The 19,703-nt window shown below is 44.0% G+C and overlaps 1 protein-coding gene and 1 non-coding gene across 3 annotated transcripts in view; both read right to left on the bottom strand.

Moving 5' to 3' along the window:
- LOC138763457 (neurogenic locus notch homolog protein 2-like) overlaps positions 1–7,157 on the bottom strand; it is a 241,228-nt gene extending 234,071 nt beyond the window's left edge. For both annotated transcript variants that reach the window (XM_069937636.1, XM_069937639.1), the window contains exon 1: positions 6,942–7,157. In XM_069937636.1, coding sequence (XP_069793737.1) covers positions 6,942–7,005 — 64 coding nt within the window. In that variant the 5' untranslated portion in view covers positions 7,006–7,157. The remainder of the gene's footprint in view (positions 1–6,941) is intronic.
- A 4,199-nt stretch (positions 7,158–11,356) lies between these two features.
- Positions 11,357–11,463, bottom strand: LOC138765581 (U6 spliceosomal RNA). Its single transcript, XR_011358577.1, has one exon. It is a non-coding gene; the product is annotated as a U6 spliceosomal RNA (small nuclear RNA).
- Between the last annotated feature and the right edge of the window lie 8,240 nt (positions 11,464–19,703).

Here is a 19,703-nt window from a genome sequence, read left to right as displayed (position 1 = left end):
AGACGCTGTGTGAGTTGGTAGCTGTAAAGACCACTAAAATAGCCCAAGCATGCAGGTGAATGGGAGAGTTTGGGGGAGGGATTAAATTACGTTGGGGTTGGATTAGTGTAAAAGGGAGTTTGATGGTTAGTTCAGAGGGTGGTGAAAGAGGCGGTTTCCAGGTCGCATATCTCAGAGACTCTGTAATATGACATAGTCTGGACAGATGAAAAAGGCTGTCCTACAAGAACAATGTTTCCCCATAGGATGGTTTATGCACCAACTCATTCATCTGCAAATTAATTATTTCAGAAAACAATCGAGTAATTTGAGGCAGGATGTGTGGAAAGAACAGGAAATATTAGACCAATGGTTCCCAAAACCTTCTGCCACTGAAACTGAAGGACCTCTGCAATCTAACTGAAGGAAGTCTCCACTATAACATGCCTCGTGGATGTGGTGTGGATGATAATATTCTTGTGGATGTGGCATGACCTGCCAAGTTTCTCCAGCTGCAAGAGTCACTATCCCAGCAGCAGTGATCTTCTCGGATTTTAATCTTTCAAAATAGGCAAACATACATGGAGTTGAATCCCCAGGCAAAACTGAAGCTGTGTTTCATAGTGAGCTTGTTCGGCAAAGAGGAAACTTGTCCATCTTACTGAAATGAAGGCATGGGAGGGATTTATCCTCGAGAAGAAGTGTTTACACATTTTTCTGAATGGCTTGGAATGCTGCCTTTTAACTTGATACTAGTAACTGGTCATTATTATTGTGGATATTTCAATTACCATTTCTCCACATACACTAAGAAGTACAGCACCTGAAATGTTAACTCTCTCCCTCTCCCCAAATGCTGCCTGACCTGCTGAGTGCTTAGCGGCTCCTGACTTGTGGAGAGGTTATTGCTATTGGCAAAGAAAGCAAGGAAGACTAGAAATGTGACAGGGACGAAGGAGGGTCGTGCAGCATTTGCATCTCTCAAGCTCTAGTGTTTTTACATCAACCATGGTGTCTGCAAACATTCGTACTTTACTACTGATTAAGAAGGCATGTGGCACGTGAAGATATCAGGATCTACCACATACTGTTTGGTTCCAAATTGTCCTTGCTAACCAAGCCAGTCCCATTTGCTGGAATTCAGCAAAAGAACTACAGTACATCACCTTCTCCCATCCGTGTACCTGTCAAAATGCCTTTTAAGCATCTCAAATATCCCAGCTTCAACCATTTCCTTTGGCAGCAGCATGCTTCATCTCTTCACCACTCTCTGTGATGAGAAGGTGCCCCTCAGGCCCCTTTTAAAACTTTTCTCTCTCATCTTAAACCTATGCCATCTGATTTTAGATTTTCTTATCCTGGGAAAAAGCCTACAACTACAGTAAAAATCCCAGTATCCGGCAGCTATGGGGACTGGTAGATGCCAGATAAGTGAATTTTCCGGTTGCTTGAGATTGTGTGTTTGTGGATTGGCAAACTAACCGATAGGGGGCACCAATTTTAAACTTCTATTTTTTACTATTTTATTTTTGACAATTTTTTTTGCTGTATTTGCCTGATTTTTCTAAACCTCTAGAGCACACATGTCAAACTCTGGCCCGCGGGCCTATAATTATATTTGGCCCGCAAGATCATTTCAAAAATGTATTAGAGGTGGCCCACTGGCCGCCGTGCCAGTATAGCGCATGCACAGTAATACAACAAATCCCAGAATGCATTGGCGTCAGCCTGCTAATCGCCCCCACCTCCTCTGTTTACGCTGCAGGGTCTCACCGTGGACTCTGGTTTTGGGGCCTGGCCGGTGTCAGGGGAAGCCAAGGCCGCTTCCCAGCGCCCGGAACCGGAGGCCTCGGGCCTGACCTCGCCAGGACCGTTGCCCACTCCCCCTCCCTGCCGCAGGCCGATCCGCGACTCACGGTGACGGGGCCGCTGATCCACCGAGATGCCGCCCTGCAGCGAGAGCCGATGCCCCCGCACTGTCGTTGTCCAACCCGATCGTCCGCAAACCCCGCCCTCCCGCACACAGGCCTGAGTAAGTATTATGAACTTTAATCTCAGGATAAAACGATCTTCCAATAGTTTCATGTCACAGTGATAAATATATTCCTGGTTAAAAATGCACCTGGATACAAGCTCATTAGGCATAAAACTTGAAAAGTGTGTAAATCAAAGGACATCTGTACCAATGGAAAAAGGGCATGGCAAATAACCCTGCTAGAGTTCATGCCCACAATCAGTCACCCATTTGATTGTTTCAGGAATCATGTTATTCTCTCACATTCTCAATAGCCCTCAGATTTTACTATTCAACAGCACACTAGCAACATTTGACAAATCCTCTATAGAGAAATATTATTTATTGAATATTTTATTTCTCATTTGTTAATGCTTCTGGAAAGAGTTTATCCAAAACTATTATTAAACATTTATTTTAATAAGAAAAAGTTTAACATTACATATGTTGAAAGAAGAGAAAACATGCAGATGTTGTTGAAAATTTTCAATAAATATTTAGTTCGGCCCTCAACTTAGTCCAAGTTTTTAATTTTGGCCCTCCGTGAATTTGAGTTTGACACCCCTGCTCTAGAGTATCTCCCCATCAGTGACATAGGCAACAGGAAGAAAAATCCCAGCACATCCAGCCTCTTATTATTCAACCCCACCAGTCTCAACAAAGTTCTCACACATCTTTCCTGTGCCCTTTCCAGCTTCATATCTTTTCAACAAAACTGTGTACAACACTTCAAGTGCGGTCTCACCAACATCTTGTACAGTTGTAACATGATGTACTTGCATCTGTACTCAATGTCCTTACTAAAGCCAAATGTCCCACATGCCTTCTTAACCAGTTGTAAAACACAAAGTCTGACGACACCGTGACTGATGTAAAAACACTAGAGCTTGGGAGCAGCAGAGACTACAGATGGGGAGCAGTGAGAGAGAATCCCAAAGAACTCCCTTCGAAGGGACCTCTGTGGGATTCTCTCTCACTGCTCCCCATCTGTAATCCCTTCTTAATCATCTTGAGTACATACCTCACCACTATAGCTGTAGCCTCCAAGAGCTTTAGTTCTGCAAAACTCTGCAAAGTCTGTGCAAGCCCAGCACTGGTTTAACCTACCAAAGTGCAGCACCTCATACTTGTTGAGGTGAAATTCCATCTGACATTCCTTGGCTCATTTTCCCAGTTAATCTAGATCCTGTGGTGACCTTAGACAACCTTAAAACATGTTTCTCATAGGCAGTCTGCCAAAGGAGTTCAGACAGTAAAATTGGGTGTCCTTGCAAACCATTAGCATATCACTGATTCGTAATTCCATTATTGACAGGGTGTTATTATCTTTGACCAAATTTTGGGGAAAAAAATAGGTTGTTATTTCATTCCAGGTCCAATCCATACTGTCCAAACAACAGAGCAAAATGCCAATGACCTATGTGGAACTGACCCTTATATGGGTTGTTGCATCAGAATCGTAGCAAACTGCATTTGAAACAATCTCATTTTAAATCCACCCGACATGCTCCTGCACAAGTTTCACACAGATCTCTTTCTGCAGCTTACTGAACACAATTTAAACCTCTCAGTGAAGCAAGAGAATATGGTACCTGACTTTTTAAAGACACTACCGTTCTGTGCAAATGGAAGACGCAGGAAAGAAAATCCTGGTCAACAGAAGAATAAAGTGTTAACATTTGTTTAATATTCCACTCCCATATGTAAAATCCCTATGCTTTTAAGTTAGTAATTGATTGTATATACTGAAAAGTGCTGGACTGTAATTACATAGAAGGAAATCTGCATAATGATCAAAGCTGACAACATCAGAAACAAGGAGGGGACAAGGGTATTCATAAGGCAGCATCAGATAGAGGCCAGGTTTGAGTTGTCTTATTATCAGGTATCTTCTAAAATAAGATAAAATAAATGGACTGAGTGCAGTTACAGCTCCTAATACTTTCCCAACCCATTCCTTGGTCCAGCAATGACAGTTCCTCATTTCTATCCACGTGCATTTTTGGGTACGGCAGGCAGGAGACTGCCTCGCAAGAATACACCCGGGTTAATTTAAGAAACGATAAGGGTTCTGCAAGTAAAAGAATCAAGTTTGAAGCTGGTGAAGGAATCTGCATTTGTTCAGTTGCGCTGTTGGCTTACTCAGTCTGTCAAACCTTGCTCTTGGTTTGCAGCACCACATACTTGCAACTCTGATGCTGTAGGTGCTGGACACCATCTCTGCAGTGTAATCAAACTAAAGCTGAGTGCAGTGAGCAAGAGACAACAGCATAGCCTCGCAGTCCTAATGCTTAGCAACTATCACACTACAAAGAACTCAAAATCTCTTCACACTTTTAGAGGTGCAAAGCAAGTGCAGCATTACATTTTAACACATGTAACTCCTCTCTATTTTGCCAACTTACCCCATAGTACATTGGAGCACATTCAAAAGTCATCACACAATTCTTTCCAATCAAAGGTACATCTTGGAAGGCCCCGTTAACTTGGCAGCACAGTAACAAGCGACACTCGGCTTGCCAGTGCTGTTATAAGATGTGCTGATTAGTGAGTGAGCAAGTTTTCAGGTTTTTTTTCCTGCCATTGACTACTATGAATTTTGCAGCATGAACAAAACCCACCTCCTCAAATAACCTTCTCCACTGATGTCCAGCAAGTGTCGCATCACACTCAGGCGCAGTCTGGGATTGGTATCTCACACTCACTTATACACAATTCCCAGCAGTTGTCACAGAATTGCATGAAGTAAAACCACTGGCTCCTTCAACACACACATACACAGTCACGTGAAACTCCTGGATGCTTTCACACACCCTCACATTCTTGCTTGCATACTCTCACACTCTCAAACAACTGGCTCCTTTTACACAAACAAAACCCCTGCCTCTTTACTCTCTCTCTCTTTCTCACACACACACACACACACACAGTGGAATCCTGGTTCCTCTTACACACACACACACACACACACACACACACACACACACACACACACACACACACACACACACACACACACAGTGGAACCCTGGTTCCTCTTACATGCACACATACACACACACACAAAAAAACACCCTGGTTCCTATTACACACACACACACACAGAAAAAGAACCCCTGGTTGCTAACACACACATACACAAACACCTGTAAAACCCTTGGCTCATTCTACAAAGAGGGAATAATGTGGCAACAAGTCACCCAGACAAGTTGTCCAGTTCCTGAGCTTTTGGCAACAACAGTAGGAGCACAGTTGGCTCTTGATCAACACCAGATAACCCATCCATCGCACAGCAGTTTGGAATTCTTCTCCCACTCCAACCTTAAGCAACGATCATCAAGCACCCCCACCCAGTTCTCATTCAGCTGACTATTATGCACGATACACATAATACTGTTCACTCAAAGCCATTAATTTCCAGGTTTATTCAGACGCACTTTACAACAGCCGAGACACATGTATAACACCGGTGACGAAACCTGAAAGTGAACTATCATGTGGAAGTGCCACACAGGACACTCCAATGATGTAATGAGGCTGTTCTCCCACCCCCCCCCCCCCCGAACTTTGCACTGAATGGTGCATTTACTGGTAAACCCGAGGGGAGTTTCCATAAATCATTGTTTCAGTCTTTTCGTAGTTTTTCTTCTTCTTGGAACAAGTTTTAAAGTTACCGCTGAATAACAGCTTAAAGCTCAGGGGGCGCTCACGTTTGAACAAAGTGTAATCAGTGTGCCTGGTGCGGGTCATGTGTGGCGATTCAACAGCACCGCAACATATCAACCCGACGCGGCTCGAACCGTGAAGTTCAAACTCTTCTCAAACACCAGTTGTTTGCCCAACAGTGGAAAAAGGACGAAACTTTCTGTGCTCAGTAATGCGACACAAACACTGGGCACTCGCTCATTTCTTCATTGAAATTCAAAACCTGATAAAGCATGGCTGAAAACTGCTGCCATGACTTTTTTTTAAAAACTGGGTTCCAACACACCAGTTGCGTGTGAATCACCAGTCTTTTGACTGTGAAACTTCTGCTCCTTTCCTGACATTGACAGCTGTAGTCTGTTTCTTTTTAAAAACGGCTTTCCTCTTTTTCCATTAAAAGTCACTAGGAGGGAAGCGGGGGAGAAAGAAACCCCCGCGATCCAGCACAGACCCAATCCAGATGTGAAACCGCTGTCCGCACGACTTCGTTCTACTTCGCCGGGCAAATAGTGCCAGATCTGCATTAAAACTTTAGAGTTTAAAAAGGGAGAGAAAAAAAACCCAGTGGCGAAAAGTAACTGGAAGTTTGAAGGTCGAACGTTATTCCACCACCAGTAGTGGTCGAGTGCATTTATCTGGACGAAAACTTTTTTTCTGTTTATTCAACGGGGTCTGTGGCAGTTTTAAGATGGAGAAAGGAGAGATGAAAACCGTTTGAGACGGCCAGAACCTGTCACAAACCCTCAAAGTAGGGAAGAAGAAGGGGGGGGGGGGCTGAGGGGGAAGAGAGAAGAAAGAGTGCAGATCATTTCCTCTCGTCCGGCGCCACTTGGACACCCCTAGACTGGAAGAGAAGGGGAAGGAGTGTCGCTGCCCAAAACCGTAGACATCAGATTTTGTGCCTGCCGATATTGAGACACTCAAAAGAAAGGAAAAAAAGTTTCCATTTTCAGCGCCCCTCACCAACGCACACACAGGTTGCGAGACGCCAATACCCCACATTCCGGCGATGGAAGTCTGTCAGAAGTTTGTTTGGGGAGCGAGACACGGGGCAGGAGGACGGCCTTCATAACCACGCTGCTTGCCCGGAACCGATTCCCTTCGGTGGCCCCACTTACTCCCCCACCCCCAACCCCAAGCAATCGGATTAACAATCCGATCCACAAACCGCCACCTTGACCTCCCCCCCCCCCCCCCCCAATCCCATCCCATCCCATCCCCTTCCCCTTCCTCGTCCACTGACCTGCACAGACAGCAACCAACCACATCACGCCCCAAAAACGTTTCCAAAGCCGACCGGCTCCCATCTCTCAGCAGCTCCCTCGGTGCAACAATCCTCATAGAAGCGAGCTGCTCAGATGGGAAAGCGAGCTGTGCAACAATGTGCGGAGAGATCGGCGAGTTACAGGGCACGCCGGCGGCCACCCCGGCTACAATGTTGCCGACATTAGAACTCCGAGTAACTTTCTCAGCGGCCGCGTCACCCGCGCGCCCGCCTCCTCCTCCTCCTCCTCCGCCGCCGCCGCCGCCGCCACCCCTCCCCAGCCCGGCGCCGCCCCTTTCGCCTTCCACCGGGCAGCCTCTCGACCCCTCTCCTAACTTTTCTTTCTCCCCGATTGACTGCTTTCTGCCCACCGCCTCAAACCACATAGGGTCTATTTAGCTTGGCCCTCTTAGTTTCTTTTTTGTTGTTGCTTCGGTGCGGAGGAATTTCTTTCTGATTTAAAATTTTCCGCGTGTCAATTATTTCAGAATGAAAGCAAGCCTGTTCAACAAAACAAAGCAAAAGTTTGTTCCATCTTTGGGGCGAGTTAAATACTGCATTGTTAATCCTCTTTCACAACGGCAGCTAATGGGCAAGGTGAAGTCACTGGTGGATCTGCAGGCATGTGAGCAGGTGTTTGGTGACAACGTGGTTCACGACAGATAGGTACATTGTTCTGCATCGCGCTCATCTATCTGACAGTGTGTCACGAAACCCTTTGCTGCTCCGCCGCTGAACCGAATGGCAAATCGGCAGCTGAGCACCGAGTTCCCCTTCAGACAGTTTGATGATAATAAACCGGCTCTGCGCCTCTCACACACCTCCTTTCGCGCTCCGATTCACCTCCCTGCGCCCCGCCCCGCCTACTCATGATTTAAGGTGAGAAAGGAGAGGATCACACCTGGTCAATTGAGAAGGCCTTCCTGCATGCAACCACAATAACTAGCAAAGGCTGCAGAAGTGGGGGTCACTCACAAGATTTCCCAGGGCGGGAATAGCAAATAACAGAGGACATCTGTAAAAAGTGAAGGGAGGAAAGTTTAATGGAGACATCAGGTGTAAGTTTTTTTTTACACAGAGTTGTGGATGCCTGGAATGCCTTGCCAGGGTTGGTGGTGGAGGCTGAAACATTGGGGGCATTTAAGAGACAGGCACATGGATGAAAGAGAAACAGGATTCCCAGGTGGGAAGGGTTTCTTTTTTTTTTGGTAGGAATATATAGATTGGCACAGCATTGAGTGCTGTGTTCTCCGTTCGAGAAAAGACATGATTCCGTCCCATTGTTTTGCTGAGATTTGCTTCAGTTACACTGTCTGCCAATTTTTCCCAGTCAGAGTCCACCTGGCAAGAATACAGCTTTTTTTTTGGGGGGGGGTGCTATTCTTTTGAGAATTGTCGGTGAAATACTGGAAATATCGGCAGGCACAAAATCAGATGTCCAAGGTTTTGAGCAGCAACCCTCCTTCCCCTGGCTGTACCCAGAGAAGAATTTCTGCAATTAAATTTAGAAATTAATGTTACATGTCATACAATGAGAAACGGGCCCTTCAGCTCAACTTACCCAGACCAACCAAACTACCTCACCCACACAAGGCCCACCAGCCTGCGTTTGGCCCATAATTCCTCGAAACCTATCCTGTTCGTGTATCTATCCAATATTTCTCTAACATTGATTAGTATCTGCCTCAATTACCTCCTCTGGCAGTCCATTCCAGACACCCACCACCATCTGCATTTAAAAAAAGTTACGCCTCAGGCTCTTGCTAAATCTCACCCCTCACCTTAACACTATGTCTTTTCTTTGCCAATTCTCCTGCTCTGGGCAAAAGACTCTCTGCATTCACCTGATCTGTTTCTCTCATTATTTTATACAATTATTTAATTTATTAAAATGCATTTACAAATTTAGAAATTGTGATACATTTCCTTAGACATTCTGATTAAATAAAGTCTTTCAGATATTCAGATGTGACACCATGTCCTCTGGTTTACATCTCACCTATGCTCAGTGGAAAAAAGCCTACCTATATTTACTCTGTCCATCCCCCTGACAATTTTAAATATCTCTATCAAATCTCCCCTCATTCTTCTAATCTCCAGGAAATAAAGTCCTTAACTATTTAACCTTTCCTTGTGACTCAGTTGCTGAAGTCTGGGCAACATCCTAGTAAATCTTCTCTGCACGATTAAATGTGAAATTAGATTTTATTTCTTGTGAGAGGAATGCTAACCAGCCCTCCAGGGTTTAATGTGGCACCCAATTGTCCAAAAATCCTGGTGGTTTAGTATGTGGCTCATGCATTGGTCCAAAAGTGGTGCGTGCCAGCATTAGGGATGAGGAACATCACTGGGTCCAGAATCTGGATTGTGGACAAGGTGTGTGTAGGTGGTGCTGTGTTGGACTTTGGACAAGATGTATATGGGTACGGCTGGGTCAAACTGTGGACAAGGTGTGTGTGGGTGGAGGTGTGTCTGGACTGTGCAGAAGGTGTGTATGGGTGGGGCTGGATACGGACTGTGGACAAGATGTGTGTGATGGAGTTGGGTACAGACTGTCAACAAGGTGTGTGTGGGTGGGGTTGGGTTTGGACTCTGAACAAGGTGTATGGAGTGAGTGTAGGTCTTGACTTTGGACAAGGTGTGTTGTGGGGTCCAGACAAGATGTGCATGGCTGGATCCAGGATCCAGACTCTGAGCAAGATATGTGTAGGTTGGGCTAGTGCTGGGTCCAGAACACCAGGTCTGGAATATGGGTAGTAGATTTGTTGCCAGAGCTCAAGCCTGGAGAACTTGACTATTTCCAGCTCCCATTAAACTCACCTGTTCACTGGAACATTAATTCTCACTGCTACCATCAGGAAAGAGGTATAGGTGCCACAAGACTCACACCACCAGGTTCAGGAACAGCTGCTACCCCTCCCCCATCAGACTCCTCATCAACAAACTCAATCAGGGACTTATTTAAAGATACTTACTTTTGCACTTTGCTGTGTTTTTTAATTAGTTTTTTTTCTCTATATTGCACAGTCCATTTATTTGTTTATTTGTTGAGTACAGATTTTTATGTACGACCAATAAATGTAATTCTACCTGGCCTGCAGGAAAAAGAATCTCAGGGCTGTATGTGATGTCATATATGAACTTTTATAATTTCTCTGAAATTTGAATTTGAACTTTGATACAACTGTGTAACATGCAATTAAGGATGTGTATATGAGTAATAATGGGAATAACATCCAATAGCCTGGAAACCGAAGTCCCATATGTCTTTGGAACGTGGGATGAAACCAGAGCACCTGGAGGAAACCCACACAGACATGGGGAGAAAATACAATCTCCTTACAGACAGTGATGATTTGAACTCAGATCACTGGAACTGTAATAGCGCTGCACTGACCGCTACATTAATTTAGTGTAACAGTCATTGCAATGTTATTACAGCACCATCGACCTGGGTGCCTTGAAAATGTCAAATGTTGGGCCAGAGGGATTGAGTTTAAGGGCAGGGAAGTTCTGCTGCAACTGTACAGGATACTGATGAGGCTACACCTGGAGTTCTACGTGAAATTCTGATCTCCTTACTGTGAGACGATAGATTGGATTTGGAGGCGGCGCAGAGGAGGTTCACCTGCTTGATTCCAGGAATGAAGCGGTTAGCCTATGAAGAAAGATGGTATAGTCTGAAACTATACTCACTGAGTTTAGAGGATGAGGAGGATCTTGCTGAAACATAAAATTATGAAAGAAATAGATAAAATAGAAACAGGCGGGTTGTTTTCTGTGGAGAATAAGGGGCATAGCCCCAAGATTTGGGAGAGTGGATTTAAGAAAGATAAGGAGAATTTGCTTCTCCCAGACAGCAGTGAATTTAAGGAAACAGTGGAGGCTGCCTCATTGAATTAAGGCTCTGTTAGATTTTTGCAGAGTTGGGAAATTAAGGGTTATGGAGAACAGGTGGGGCAGTGAAGCTGAGTCCATCGTCAGATCAGCCATGATCTTATTGAACGAAAGAGCAGGCTTGATGGGCCAGATGGCCAACTCCTGCTTCTGTCTCTTACATTCTTATCAAAGAAAACCTTTGAAGTATCAGCAGTGATCTGATTTAAAGAGGAAAACATTGAGGACATATTGTGAAGATGTGACTAGTTTTGACAGTTATGCAACAATGTAAAAAGATGATTCAGGATGAGAGAACAAGTTTGATTTCCACTGATTTTAGGACTTGGCGAGACATAAAATACTCTGTTGCATTGTTTCACCTGTTAACCACTTCCACACAAGAACAAAAAAATTGCATTATACTTATGGCTGGTTTGTAAGTCCATGTGATAGATATCAAGGGAAGAATTAGCAATGCAACAAATTTGTGAAGAGCTTATCTCCACTCTTTTTTTAAAAATATGGAATCCTTCACGAATTTGTGAGTCATCCTTGCGCAGGGGCCATGCTAATCTTCTCTGAATCGTTCCGATTTTAGTATATGTGCTGCCGAAGTGAGCACTACTCCTCTCTGAAAAAGTATGCTAGGTTATCTTTATTTTGGGAGGATAGTGCTCTGAATCCCCCATGTTTGTTGTGGAGGTTAATGGGGTGGTTAAGAAGGCGTATGGTGTGTTGGCTTTCATTACTTGGTAGATTGAGTTCATGAGCTGTGAGGTAATGTTGCACCTCAATAAAACTCTGATTTGCCACTCTTGGTGTATTGCGCTTATTCTGGCCACCCCATTATAGGTAGGATATGGATGCTTGAGAGTGGGTGCAGAGGAGATTTGCCTGGATTGGAGAATACTTTATATGAAGCAAGGATGACAGAGCTGGAGTTTTTCTCTTTGGAATGACAAAGGATGATATCATAGAAGAAAATAAAATTATGAGGGGCTTAGAATCGGTGGACAGCCAGCACCTTTTTTCCTGGAGCGAGAAAAGCAAATACCAGAGGATATCTGTTTAAGATGAGTGGAGGAAAGTTTAAGGGAGATGTCAGAGGTTCAGGTTTTTACAGAGAATGATGGGCTCCTATAATCAGGACATTCAAAGATTGTGAGATAAGCACATGGATGTTAGAAAAATAGAAGGTTATGGGTGAGAGGTAGGGAAAGTTTAGATTGTAGTGAAATGGGTTTATATAGGTCAACAAAACAACAGCAGGACCAGATAACACATCTGATTGAGTGCTGAGGGACCATGTAGACCAGCTGACTGAGATCCTGGTGACATCTTCAATATGTCATTCCAGGATTCAAGGCAGTCACCATCATCCCAGTGCCCAAGAAAGTAACAGCTGGACTAAATGATGACTGTCAAGTGGCACTGAGATGCAAAATCATGAAGTGCTTTGAACAACTATAATGGAGCATATCAAATTGCACCTACCAGGAACAGTTTGCCTATCAGCCAAATTGATTCACAGAATATGCAATATCCCAATCCTTCATGCTGTCCTGACCCACCTAGAGAACTATGTCTTATATGCCAAGCTGTTGTTCATTGAATTCAGCTTGGGGTTCAACACAATCATACCTCAGAGGCTGATGGATGTCCTCGCTGGGATTAGTACCCCTCTCTGCAACTAGATCCTGGACTTTTGATGGAAAGACCACAGTCTGTTCAGGTTGGCAGCAAAACCTAAAGCCCCATCACAATGAGCAATGGCACACCTCAGGGCTGCATGCTCAACCTGCTACTGTTCACACTGCTGACTCACGACTTTACTGCCAGTCATCAAGTTTGCAGATGACACATCGGTAATTGGCCTCATTGGCAATAGTAATGAATCGGCTTACAGAGAGGAGGTTGAAAGGCTTGTACAACAGTACAAGAGCAACAACCTGAGTCTCAATGTGGACAAGACAAAGGAGATGATTGTGGACTTCAGGAGGGCAAAAGACCACACCCCACCACTACATATTAATATGGATCTATTGTAGTGAGCATGGGAAGCACAAAGTTCCTTGGCGTCCATTTTAAGGACGCCCTATCCTGAACCCACAACACCTCCTCACTACTCAGGAAGGTGCAACAGCGCCTACACTTCCTAAGGTGCTTAGGGAAGCACTGGCCACTATCCTAACCACATTCCATAGGAGCAGAATAGAGAGTGTCCTGACTGGCTTCATCATAATGTGGTATGGTAGCTGCAAAGCATCAGATCAGAGGTCAGTATGGAGAATGGTTAAAACTGTTGAGAAGATCACTGAGGTCCCTTTTCCTCTATCAATGAAACCTATAGGGAGCGGTACTTAAAGAGGGTTCATAGAATCACTCAGGACCTTTACCATCCAGCCCGCAGTACCTTCAAGAAAGAGATACAGGATCATAACAACCAGGGCTGCCAGGCTGGGAAACAACTTCTTTCCGCAGGTGATGCAACTGTTGAACAATTCTAAAAACCTGTGAATTATTTTATATATATTTATTTTGGATCACTAGGTATATTCAGTGTCATTTGTGTGTAGTATGTACTGTGTGTGTGTGTGTGTGTGTGTGTGTGTGTGTGCGTGTGCGCACTCTGGTCTAGAGATATGCTATTTCGTCGGGTTGTATATGCAGAATCAGATGACAATAAACTTGAATTTGAACAACATCATGGGCTGAAGGGCCTGTAATGTGCTATAATGTTCTACGTTCTACAACACGTCCAAGACATTTTACATGAGGGAAGGAAATAACAATGGAAGATAATCATTATTTATAAACAAATGAGCAGAACAAATCTGGTCATGTCCAGCCTCTTGGCTTTCACTCCATCTCCCCTAAAATTAGAGGAGCACAGGAGTTTGCAGTGGTCATCAAAATGAGGCAGCTTTGAGAGTAATTAGGTCTTCCATTAGCATTATCAGAATGGCAAACTTCCCACAAACATTAGCAAATGACGTTTGTTATGAGAGGCCTGCTGTGGCTGTTCTTTCCGATCCACATAGCTTTGCCTCCAGACCTCGCCAACCAACAAACATCGCCACCACTTGCTAGTGCAGCCAACAGTAACAAAAAGCAGTTCACTTCAAAATATCTCAGTTTGCCAGGCCTCTCTTACTACATATGCTCATGTTTAGATGCTTTCCTGGCACTTCCTGTAGAATGGAGGAGGCATTTTGAGGTTTGAAACCTAAGTACAGAGGTCTGGTAGATATGTTAATGATGTTGATTCTGGCCACTGAAATCCATGCCACCCAATTAATCTATCAAACCCATAAGGTTGGGAGGAAAGTGGAGCACCCAAAGAAAACCCAGGGAGAATGTGCCAACTCCTTATAGACAACGCAAGATTCTAACCTAGGTAGGGAGAAAGAATCTGGCTAATAATCTGGAATTCTTATCCTACATTGCAGTGTTATAAGAATTGGTTTTCCCATAACCTTCAGATAAATTAAACTGCCACCATTGGATTTCCAGTGACCAACTCTTCACTGAATTTCAAAGAGACCCAATGCCTCCCTCAGGTCATATTGAAGTTTCACCACACATAGCTCAGGAAAACAAGGAATGGGTTAGAGTGCCAACCTTGTGGTGACACCCACATCTCAAACATGAGATGAAAACCACTAACTCAGTGCAGTATCTTTAACATTCCAATAAGATCATTCAAATTATGCAAAGCATTATTTCTCAACCTATCGCCCACAGACCATTGGTGGTTTGTGGCAATGTCAAATATTTCTGATACGGTCAGCAAGCAATATGTAAAACAAAGTTGGAACTATGTTAGAAAAAAATCAAAAATTCTCAACAAATGTTTCCACCAAAACTAAACAAATCCCTTTGGTGATTTGGGAAAGGGTTCAGTTCACCCCTCTCCCTCTATGGGTTTTTTTAAATATAGATGATACACGGTCAGCAAAGGAATGCCTAGAAGTGACTTGTTGAATAAAAAGTATTGTGAACCACAGGGGTATGGAACAATTTCAAAACTGTGAAGAAACTCCATTGTAGCTTCACCTTCAGCCACTAGATGGTGGATCATTTCTTTAGATCAAATGCATTTCCTGTTCGCTGGCTCAGCAAGAATACCCTCCAGGTATCCAAGCTGGACATGGAGAAGCACAACATTCAAAGGGACTAGAGGTGTACAGCGATGCAGGCCTGCGTGTACACAGGACAGTTCGCTCCAGATTCAGGTCTTGTTCTGTGCTGAGTTAACTGAAATGAGTTCAGCAATATGTGTGTCGATGCTGAAAATGATATCTGAATCAAACTAAATCTCTGCTGCTTGCATCTGGTAAATAACCCTCCATCTCACATTCATGTATTTATCTGAAAGCCTCTTAAAATTCCTATTGTTTCTGTTAATACCACTTCCCTAGCAGTCTATCCAGGCACCCACCACTTTCTGTGTAAATTATTTGCCCGGGATATCTCCCTCAAACTTCTTCCCCCTCACATTTTAAATGCCTGTCTTCTTGTATGTGACACTTTTACCATGGGGAAAAGATTCTAAATGTCCACACTCATCATTTTATAATCTAGTCTCCCCTCAGCCTCCGACGCTCCAGCAAAAATAACCCAAGTTTCTCCAAACTCTCCCCACCACTCATAGTCTCTAAATCAGGCAACATCCTAGTAAACCTCTTTTGTCCCTTTCTAAAGTCTTCACATCATTCCTGCAAAATCGCACACAGTATTCCAAGTGTGGCCTAACCAAAGTTTTATATGTTGGCAAAATTACCTCCTTATTTTTATACTCACTGCCCTGCCCAATGAAGCCAAGTATACCACACACCTTCTTCACCATTCTATCTACTTGTATGGCCACTTTCAATGAGCTATGGATCTGGATCCTCAGATACATCTGCACATCAATACTTTTAAGATCCCTTCTATTAAATATACATTTCCCTTACATTTGACCTCCTCAAGCATACCTGAATTAAACCCTGTCTGCCATTTCTTTGTCTATACACTGTCCACAGCTCCACCAATCTTTATATCAACTGCAAATTTACTTACCCACCGACCTACTTTTTCATCCAAGTCATTTAAGCATTTCACAAACAACAGAGTGTGATAATTGACACCAAGAGCTGAAGGATATAGTTTAAAATTGTCAGAAATAACAACAATGCTCATTCATGTAAAGTTGGATCTTTCGGGTAAGTGCATCCCATCACCAATTGTCCTTGAGTAGGTGGTGGGATGCTGTTGTGTGTAAAGGAAATGTGCCTGCCTGCCTGTCTAGAATATGGTCATGAAACTTATTCAGAAGTCTCATCAACCGTTAGTCAAGGTGGGACTCCAGCCACTAATTAGTGCACACCTTGCCGTTGGCATTTAAATCACGTCTAGGATCATTATTGGCTAGAAGCACAGATTATCACTGTATATAACACTAACACACAGCACATTCTTTTTCTCTGCCTTGTGTTCCAAGCCCTAGACATCGCTCCATGCCAGGTCACTACAGTGGACATGAATGGAAGTGTCAAGGGTAAGGTGTGCACTACATTGAAGCTGAGGAGTAGCATTGCAATTGATCAATACTTGCAGAGAGCCACACCCCCATTGTTACAGGGAACAGGGTGTGTGTAAGAGTCCCTGTTTGTAGTGTGTGTAATCAAATGTGTGAGTATGTTGAGTATAGATCCACTATTGTCGGAGTCCAACTGAGGTCAAAGGTGAATGTCTATATCGTTGCTTAAGTGAAATAGTAACTGAGTACTGTTTAATGTTCTTCCCTGTTTGTCTTCATGTGTTAATTAAAGTTATGTGTGATTGTAACACTTGCGTCCAGACTCGCCTCTCTGTGAACCCACTGAACCTGATACTCTTCCCAATATGACAGATGCACTTGCACACAATATCCAACTTTCTGACTTGAACTAAAATCTCCATAAGTGTTGATACATATGAAGCTATAGGATTCGGATGTTTTTTAACTTAAAAGCTGCGTAACTTGCATGTAAAGTCATTGGTGTCCTTCTTGCGCACAGCATGGTTAGTATAGCAATTACCACAATGCTATCAAAGCACTAGCGATCTATGTTAGAATCTGGCGTTGTCTGTAAGGAGTTGGCACATTCTACCTGTGAACTGTGTGGGTTTTCTTTGGGTGCTCCACTTTCCTCCCAACCTTATGGGTTTGATAGGTTAATTGGGTGGCATGGATTTCAGTGGCCAGAATCAACATCATTAAAATTAAAATTAAAATTTATTTAAAAAAATTCTAGTTGAAGGGGCTGCAAATTTAACAAGAAAACTTTGAAGTTCTGCATTGCTTCTTGTACTGGAGTAATTAGTTAGATAAGAGGTGAGAATGTATTATCATAAAGCAGGGCTGTCTCAAGAAAATGCTGCCTAGATACCACCAGCATGATACCTTCTGTACCAGAGGTCCCAACCTATTTGATCAGTACTGCACCAAGATCTACTGTTTTTTTCTAAGACCACATTTTGACAAATCAGATCACTTGTAAGTGTTCCTTCGGCATAGATACAGATCCTAAAAGGAGGCTCCAGACATCAGGACAGCCAGAGGTGGTTGAGGGAGGCTGAAGAATGGTTATAGGATTGCCTCGAGTCATTAGGTTGGGCAGTGTTGAATGACCCAGCTGAGACACCAGGGCCATTACCACCAAATCATTCAGGGTTTTCCCGAACCAGATGCCCTGGATGAACAATGAAATCTGGAATTTGCTGAGAGCCAGATCACAGGCATTTAAGTCTGGAGATCCAGAACATTACACAAGGTACGATCTACAGAATGCAATCTTGTGGGCGAAATAGAGATTCCAGATGAGAATGGAAACAATGAAGGACACCTGATAGTTGTGGCAGGGCCTAAATCACATAAAGGTAAAGGTTCCATTATTGTCATGTAATTCTTGAAATTCTTTAACTTTAACTGACTTAACCTGCTACAAAACCAAATCCAGTGCAATAGGAGACAGCAAAGCTTCAGTCCCAGATCAATTCAATGCTTTCCATGCTCGATTTGACCACCAGAACAAAGAAGAAACACAGCGCTCCCCCATGGTCTCTGATAATTCAATTTTTCAATCTTTTTTATTGGTTTTTATAATAAATACAGTACAATGAAGAAAAGGGAATAAAACTAAAAATACAAAATCACACTCCCCCCTCCACTACACTGAATAAAGACAAAAAAGACATCAAAAATATTTTTTCTATATCTAACATAACAAGAAACCTCATCTAACCTACTCTATTAAAAAAAGAAAAGTAACCAAAAAAAAATCTGAGCATCTTATCCTGAGGGTAACATATATTTTGTAGCTTTTGATTCAAACCATGATTCAAAAGGCAAAGATAAGAATATATCTCATCTGGAGGAGTGAGTACATTAAAAACATTTACACCGAATGCAAATAAGACATTAAAGGTCACCTTTTATCTTCAAATTTACCGATGAATCAAATACATGATATTGTGGCGGGGTGAGCAGTGGAAGAAACACAGTCACCACATTGAGGGTTGTTAACAACTGTTTTTATTCAATTTCAGCACGCCCTTATGAGGGCAGCATGAGCTCAGTCACCTGGTGCATTGTGATAATAGACAATAGACAATAGGAGCTGGAGTAGGCCCTTCGGCCCGTCGAGCCAGCACCGCCATTTTACAGATCATGGCTGATCACTACCATCAGTACCCCTTTCCAGCCTTATCCCCATAACCCAAGGGATGCTGGAGTCAGAGAGAAACCTCTGACAATGCTATTTCCCCATTGCTGCCCTGCCATGTGGTGATACAAGCTGGGCCGGTTCACCATGAGGATGTGTGCTGCCACAATATCTAATTTTTTTCTGAACTTCAACAGGACAGATTATGGGAAAACCATTGTAATGCTGTTGGTGGTCTAGGGTCATTCCATTTGAATAAGATGGCTCTTCTAGCCAACAGTGTAGAGAAGGCTACAGAAAGCAGACATAAGATTTAAAGACCTGCTTTATTCTACTTAAAGTCCCTGCTGCAGTTAGCTGTGGTTAGCTATGCTGGCTTTGTGTGACTGATCTCAAGGGGCCAGATGTGGCTTATATCCCGGCGGTTGATTGGCAGCCGACTGGGTGGGGCTTGGTTCATTCAGGTCGGCTGATTGACAGCCGGCCAGGTGTTGACTTGCCTCCAGTGTTCTTCCTGCAGGTACACAGGTCGCCCCTTGCAGTAGGCTAGTGGTGTATCACCATATTCACCTTTTTAAAAATTGTCCCGGGGGAGGTTACATCCAATGTTCCTCAAGCCCCAAACATATGTACATATTTACAAATTTAGATGGTCCAGTGGCCGTCAGAGTCTCTGTGACTGTCGCAGGATTTGCTCCTTGCCAAGGGTCGGCGAGGGTAAGTGGGGGCTAGTTGGGGGGGCTGGGGTGGGGACCGGAGCAGCTGGAGTGGTGCAGCATGGTGGGTGGCTGGGTCAGCCAGAGTTGGAGCATGTGTGAGGCGTTGGATGGGTCGGGGGAGTGGGGTCATCCCCCATGGTCTGAGTGTGTCTGGAGTGCCCAGGGTAGGGAAGGCGCAGCAGGCTGACATGGTCCTGGGTGCCTCACAGCTGTCCGGGGCAAAGAGAGATGCATCGGGCCGGCATGGTCCTTGGGCGATGGAGGCTGTTGTGCTGCGGTGGGTGCTCCCACTGGTGCCAGGTCCCTGGTTGAGATGGTGTCCTCCCAGCCACTGGGTTACCTAACATAGGTGTAGTTGTGGTTGGCGTGTAAGAGGAACACCTGCTCGATGAGGGGGTCGGCCTTGTGAACCCACACGTCTACACAGGAGCACCAGTCCGGGGGACGTGAGC

Source organism: Narcine bancroftii, chromosome 5, assembly GCF_036971445.1.
Source record: "Narcine bancroftii isolate sNarBan1 chromosome 5, sNarBan1.hap1, whole genome shotgun sequence".
Lineage (NCBI taxonomy): Eukaryota > Metazoa > Chordata > Chondrichthyes > Torpediniformes > Narcinidae > Narcine > Narcine bancroftii.
This window is presented reverse-complemented; position numbering and strand designations above follow the sequence as displayed.